General features: G+C 44.8%; 1 protein-coding gene across 2 annotated transcripts in view; it reads left to right on the plus strand.

The window, feature by feature from the left end:
- Lmo4 (LIM domain only 4) overlaps positions 1-3368 on the plus strand; it is a 17321-nt gene extending 13953 nt beyond the window's left edge. For both annotated transcript variants that reach the window (XM_032897236.1, XM_032897237.1), the window contains exon 5: positions 2579-3368. In XM_032897236.1, the coding sequence (XP_032753127.1) occupies positions 2579-2587 (9 nt within the window). In that variant the 3' untranslated portion in view covers positions 2588-3368. The remainder of the gene's footprint in view (positions 1-2578) is intronic.
- Positions 3369-6307: the final 2939 nt, after the last annotated feature.

The raw sequence follows: 6307 nt of genomic DNA on the forward strand, positions 1-6307 counted from the left end.
ACACACACACATGCACGCATGCATGCACACACACACACACACATACACTCTGAGTTACAGTTCATTCTAGCACAGGGAGAACAGAAGGGGGGAGGAGATGGAAGGGGTATTAGATTGTGAAAACTGGACACAGGCAGTGACCGTGCTGGAACTAAGTGTGGGGGACACTTTAGAAAGGTGAGCAGGACTCTCTGGCTCCTTGTCGAGTATAATATGATGTCTGTGAACAGGTAGGTGTGTCAGGAGGGGAAGATGGTCGTTTTTTGTTTTTGTCTTTACGTTTATGGGTTTGCCTGTGTTACACCTCTCATTGGAGGTCTCTGCTCCCCATCCCTTTTAGGAGTTGTAGGATATTCATACTGGGACCCAAAATATGGTTTAGGCAATGAAAAAGAGTCTGCTAGTGTCTATTTTCTTAATGTTAAGGTCCCTTCCTCCTGAAATAGAGGGAGACAGGTGGCCTTCAGAAATTAATTGCACATAAAAGGCACAAGGAAATAAAACTTAAGGAAATGGCCCTGCCGGGCCCTGGTGAAGCGCTGTGTTTTGGGGGTGGTGTTAATTAAGCACATTTCCCTGTTGGCACGAATGTCTCACATTTTTGTCCCTGGTGCTCTGTTCACCATGAGCACAGTCAATTCACGAGGTAGTTTTGTAAATAAAGGTTCTGGGTAAGCTGAGTGTGGTCCAGAGAGATATTAATGAGAGAGCAAGAGGGAAGAGTTAATGAAAGCACACTTCCTAGTGGATCATAAACTGCTTTTTTGGAAAACGCTTTAAAACGATTTCCCCCCAAAACCCTGTGGCGTTTCTTTTCTATGGGAGATGAGATGAGGAGGGGTGACAAATGGCTCCATTTCAGTATTTTCTTTTTTCTCCTTCTCTGAGTTGGGGGGGGTGGTGTTGAGAAAAACTGGATATTTATTTTGGTCGTCTTCTTTCCATTCGCAGAACCAATTACACTTTAGTGCATGATCCAGAGTAACTGTGCGTAGCCGTCTTCCGTCTGGCAAATGATGAGTTGATTATTTCCATGACCCTTTAAAGACAGCTCATTGATGGGAAGGTTCAGCCCCCCCATCGTCCTGTTTTTAAACTTTTGCTCTCCTGAAATCCGTTGATGGTATCAGGAATGCGGCGTCCAGTTCCTGCGTGCAGCTTGGCTCTTGTGTGTTCCGGGGAAAATACATTTAAGGTTTTTCAACTGAAATCTCATGTGGACTGAAGTCCAGATCCAGTGGCCTCTGAGGACCTACACAGTCTCATGGCTTCTGTCACTCGGAGGAGGCTTAGCTAGTCCCCAAACCATGGTGCTTTCTAAAATATTAGGAAAATCGGAAATCAGGGCTCAGTTTTTTTCCCCTCTGCAGATAAGATTCCTGCCTGCTCTGGAATTATTTTTCTGTATCATTCAAAGGTGTAAGGGAACCTTCTAGAATCTTTTGTGCTTTAGTGGGAGGAAGACTTAGCAATGCTTTCTAAGTCGTGTGTCACTTCGAGGCTCCCCGTGGTTACGTAGTTGGTGTTGTATGCGTCCATCGTAGAGGACATTTGATGCTCATTTATTAAATATGCTCGCTGGCTGCTGGTGTGTCTTCGTTCTGGACAGACAAATTACCTTTCTCACACCGGCTTCCACTCTGGGGAATTGAGCCTCTACCACTTTAATTAGCTTGGAAGTGGAGTTTGTAGACTCGGGCCTTTGGTAAGTTAGGGGAAGGCTAACAACGGAGAACTTCCTGAGGTGTTCATGTGTGTCACTTAGGGACCCCCCATGACCCAGATAGACATGACTCCACGTTGGTAATTGTGAGCGGCTTATGTCTGGCAGCTGTCCGTTGCCTTTTGTTCCTTCACGTGTTAGAGCTAGCTCCTCTCACGCTGGACCGTGCACTTCAGTCCATCTCGGGTCATTAGCACATCACGTAGAAATACAGGATTTCTATGCCTGTAACATGCATGTGACGTCACGTGACAAAGTTGTGTGAAAACAATTATTACATAGGTGCATATAGAAATTGTCACACACATGCCCTAGAGGAAGGCGCCAACTCGGGTGAAGACAGCAGAGTAACGCTATCTCATTCACACCGAGTAACGGTTTTGCTGCCCCTACTTTGAAGGGGAGGAAACTGAGGTGAAGGCGATCTGAATCATTGCTCACAGGTGATATAACTGGGCCCATGGAATCCAAAACTTCTTACATATGGGACCTTACTCTGAATGGCCTGTGATTTTTTTTTATTTTATTTTATTTATTTACTTTTTAAAATGCCAAGATCTCCCTAGGAGGTGAGACCTTCTTTTTGGAGAGAAACCTGCTTTCCCGGAGTTTAAGGATGGTTTAGAAGGTCTACCCCAGAACCTTCCAGAGTCCCTATCCCATCTCATTTCCCCAGCTAGTAACACATTCTGCTTCTGAGTGAGGCGCTCGGGGAGCTCCCATCGAGTCACAGTTGGAAAGTAATCTAATAAGAGAAGATTAGCGAGCGCAGAGAGGACAGAAGCTGTCGTGTTCGGGTTGAATGCCTCTCCAGTTTAGCATGTTAGCTAAGATGCCCATTTTTATGTCTTGCAGGTCTGCTGAGAGGTCAGAGTGTTGCAGAATGCGTGCCTTCATCTCAGAATTGTTCATCACAGGTGGATCCCGTGCGTCTGCTGTAGACCAGTCATCTTCGTAGCCAGCACCGTGCCACACCGCGCCCCCTTTAGTCTTGAGTGCCCTTCCTGCATTTATTGGTGTATTAAAATGACTGAATATGAACATTAAGGACTCCATGAACCCGGGCTAATGGGAGACGGTAGCGAGAATGAAAAAAGATCCACCAAAGGACATCTAGGGGGGAGGGTGCTTGGGGGGAGGGCAATGACTAATGAAGCTAATTAGAAGAGGCATCACGAATCTGCTTTCTACCCTCATTAACAATTAGCAGGGCACCGGCCGGAGTGTGCGCCCTGTTTTACTCTTAACTACATTCTGTTTGCTCTTTGTATATTTAAGTGTTGTAATGAGATGTGTTTCAATCAAACCTGAACATGAGTTAAAAAGGAAAGAGACGTGGCTTTTGTGATAGTTCTATCACAGACACTTTTATTGTATCTCTGTAAAATACAATGTATGTATGCATGTGAGTGTTCTTGTCCCGATGTTGCTCCGCCCATGACAAAGGTTAAAAAAAAAAGAAGAAAAAAAAAAAATGAGGCTCATAGCCGCTACTATGTAGAAATCCCCCCCTACTTCTAATTTGCTGAATGAAGAAAAAAAAAATCTTTTATTTGTGATATTTTCAGAGACATTTGCTCTAGTATGGTGTATTTAAATAATAAAAACTTAAAAGAAAAAATATCCAACAGAGTTTGGGTTTAAACGCTGCTTCTCTTGTGTAATTTGGAAGGAGTCATGGTTTTCTTGTTGTCTGTGTCAAATGTTTAAATTGGAGTAAGAGGAATGGGCTTTAGACATACCTGTATTTAGCTCCAGGCTAATAAAGTATAACCGTCAGATTATCAGGCCGTCGTAAGCTAAGGGTAGGTGTCAGCAACACTTTGCATCCGGGTCTTTGGTGTGTATGGGTGAGTACCTGTTTTGGTCACAGGCACCTTGAAAACCACAGCACGACCTCACATCAGCTGTGTGTAGCCTTTGAAGGCCGGAGCGTTTCTAGAGCATCTTGTGTGGATCTAAAGTCCCCCTTTAGTTTAGGGCTCCAAAGTTTACTCTGACCTTGGTGGCCTTGGATGGGCCGTCCCTTGCCTGGTGAGCTGGGATTCTTGTAGCCTCGTTCCTTTGGATCTTCTTCACTGACCTGTCTGTTTCCTTGCGGTTACCAGCGGAGGATTCAGGTCTCCTTCAGTCCTGAGGTGGTTGCTGTCTCCGAGTTGCTAATCTTAGACTCTGCACCACAGAGGTTCCTATGAAAGGTGTGGGGCTTCATGCTTCAGTAGCTGCCCTGTTCCTACTGGACCCAGTAGGAGCCAAATGGGCCTGGATGGCAGGGTGGCGCCCTGGCTGGTCACGTGAGGGTGACCCTCAGCTCTTCCCTCACAGGCTGCCCACTCCGAGAGCATTTAGGCTGCACTGCTGCTTTCTAAAAATGGCGTTTTGTTTTATTTTGTTTGAGCAAAGCCCCCTCCCCCCCCCGAGGAAGACCCGGTCTGAGAACAGAAACGGATGTCGACCGAGCGTGCTCTGCTAACTTCCGGCTTCTAAAGAGCCCAAGCCAGGAGGAAGAGTTAGTTGTTGAAACTGCGGACCTCTAGGAGGATGTAGAGGCAGATTGTTAAAGGGAATCATCTCGCCTGCGCTTTATGCAAAGAAAATGCAAGGAGAATAACACAAGATAAAGAAGTACGTGTATACACAACATCCGAGATGGGCCCCTGGAGACTTTCTTTAAACTTATTCTGATTCTAACCACTACCCCCTTTCCGCCCCCGATAAGATACTTTCTGAAAGAACTTGGTCTGTTGCAGGGAAGGGGGTGAGGGGGAGGCGTTTGCTGTTATTCAGAGAAGTGCAGGCATCTACGTTTTTTTTTTTTTTTTAGCCAAAGCACTCATGTCGCATGTAGTGTAGAAATTCAAAGGACGTGGCTAATAACTTTCAGTAATACAGTATGGCATTCAGTGATGGGGAGGTCAAAGGTCATCGCCGCCTTTTAAATGAACTATTATATGGCTGGCTCCTCCAGCAGTGTGGTGTATTTCCTAACGAGCTTCTAAAAGCATCTCTTAAGTCGCAGACCTATAAGATTACAAATGTCACTCATGTTAGTATAATCCACATGCAAGAGATGAGGCCTTCTCTTTGATGTGCTAAACTGGAGAAGGACTAATGGAGCTCTGAATATACAATAGAACATATTTAAGTAGTAGTCTTGCTTTAGGTAAAACACTTTCTTGAAACCAGAGGCATTTCAAACAATAAAACCCAGCTTTAATGGGGATGCTCGATGCGGATAGACAGCCACTAAAAACACTCAGGCTTATTCTGATATGAGCAGCCATTGTGCGTGGCTCCTCCCCCAACCCCAACGAATGTTCCTTTGGAGGGGGGAAAAAAAGAAAAAACCAAAACTGCTTACCTGCCTTTCATTCATCGAGTTTGTGATGTGGGTGTGTGCTCGTCTGAAAGGACTTCCTGTGAACCGAGTCACACAGCAAGACGGGCCCCAGTCCTTATAAGTGAGCACTGCTAAACTCCTGATAAAAATTATGTTTATGATACAAGTAAATGTCTCAATCATGCAAATTGTCACTCTTGCTAATGAAACAATTTTGTGAGAAGATTGTCCTCTAAAGGGTTTAATGTTGGGTTTTTGTTTTTTTTTTCTGTTTTTGTTTTTGTTTTTTTTAAACCTATCCGTCTCCCAGACTTACACCTCCTGCAGTACCTGGGAGCCCCAAGACATTCCAAGCCAAATCATTCCCCACAAGAAACTGTTTCCAGCTCTTCCTGATTTATTAGGAAGAGTTTAACGGGGACTGTTGAATCTTATAAACCGCAAAGCGAGGAGACTCACGTGGAAATGAAGCCCGTGAAATCGCCAGCCTCTAAATATTAACTATATTTAAATTCTTTCTGTTGCCCTTATTCACACTGATATTTGAAACAACCAATCATCTAAAATGAAGCTCTTAAATTAAATGCTTTTAAATGTCAATATAGTAAGATTCTAATGCACAGTACTGGTTACATAAAATATTTCTTAGGGTCAATAAATTATGGAACAAACAGCGAATCCAAGAGCTATCTATCAAGGGCAGAGTGAAGACTCTCCCTATACTTTAAATAATTGTCCTGAATTAAGAAATGGTTGCCCAAAGAGACCTTCCTGGAGGTGGGGGGGTGTTGTTCCCAGCCTGGTTTCTCGCTGCCTCGCCTCTCCTTGGGAGGCTCTTGCAAACACAGATCGTTTACAAGTTAATGTTCATCTCGGTTTTGTTACTGAGGCTCTCCTATTGTCAGTCCAGCCAAGTCACAGGAATGCTTACTGCAGTTAAAAAGCAATTTGCTTCCACGAAACTGCAATTAAAGTATTACCAAGCAGCCATTTTAGTTTGGCAGTGCTCTGAAGGCTTAACAGCCAGCGGCTCCCGCTTGCAGAGGCTGGGATGTGACAAGCAGGGAAGTACAACACCTTCCCCACCAACCCCGGCCATCTAGTTATCCCACACTCGCAGCCTTCTGCTCCCATTGGGCGCATGCAGAGAGCAACAAGTCGGGAGGCCGATTTTTGGAAGGTGAATTTGTAACTCACTTCAAGTGACTGCGACTTCCAGTTGCACAGGGCATGCTTGTGCGGAG

The sequence above is a fragment of the Rattus rattus genome, chromosome 3 (assembly GCF_011064425.1).
Source record: "Rattus rattus isolate New Zealand chromosome 3, Rrattus_CSIRO_v1, whole genome shotgun sequence".
Lineage (NCBI taxonomy): Eukaryota > Metazoa > Chordata > Mammalia > Rodentia > Muridae > Rattus > Rattus rattus.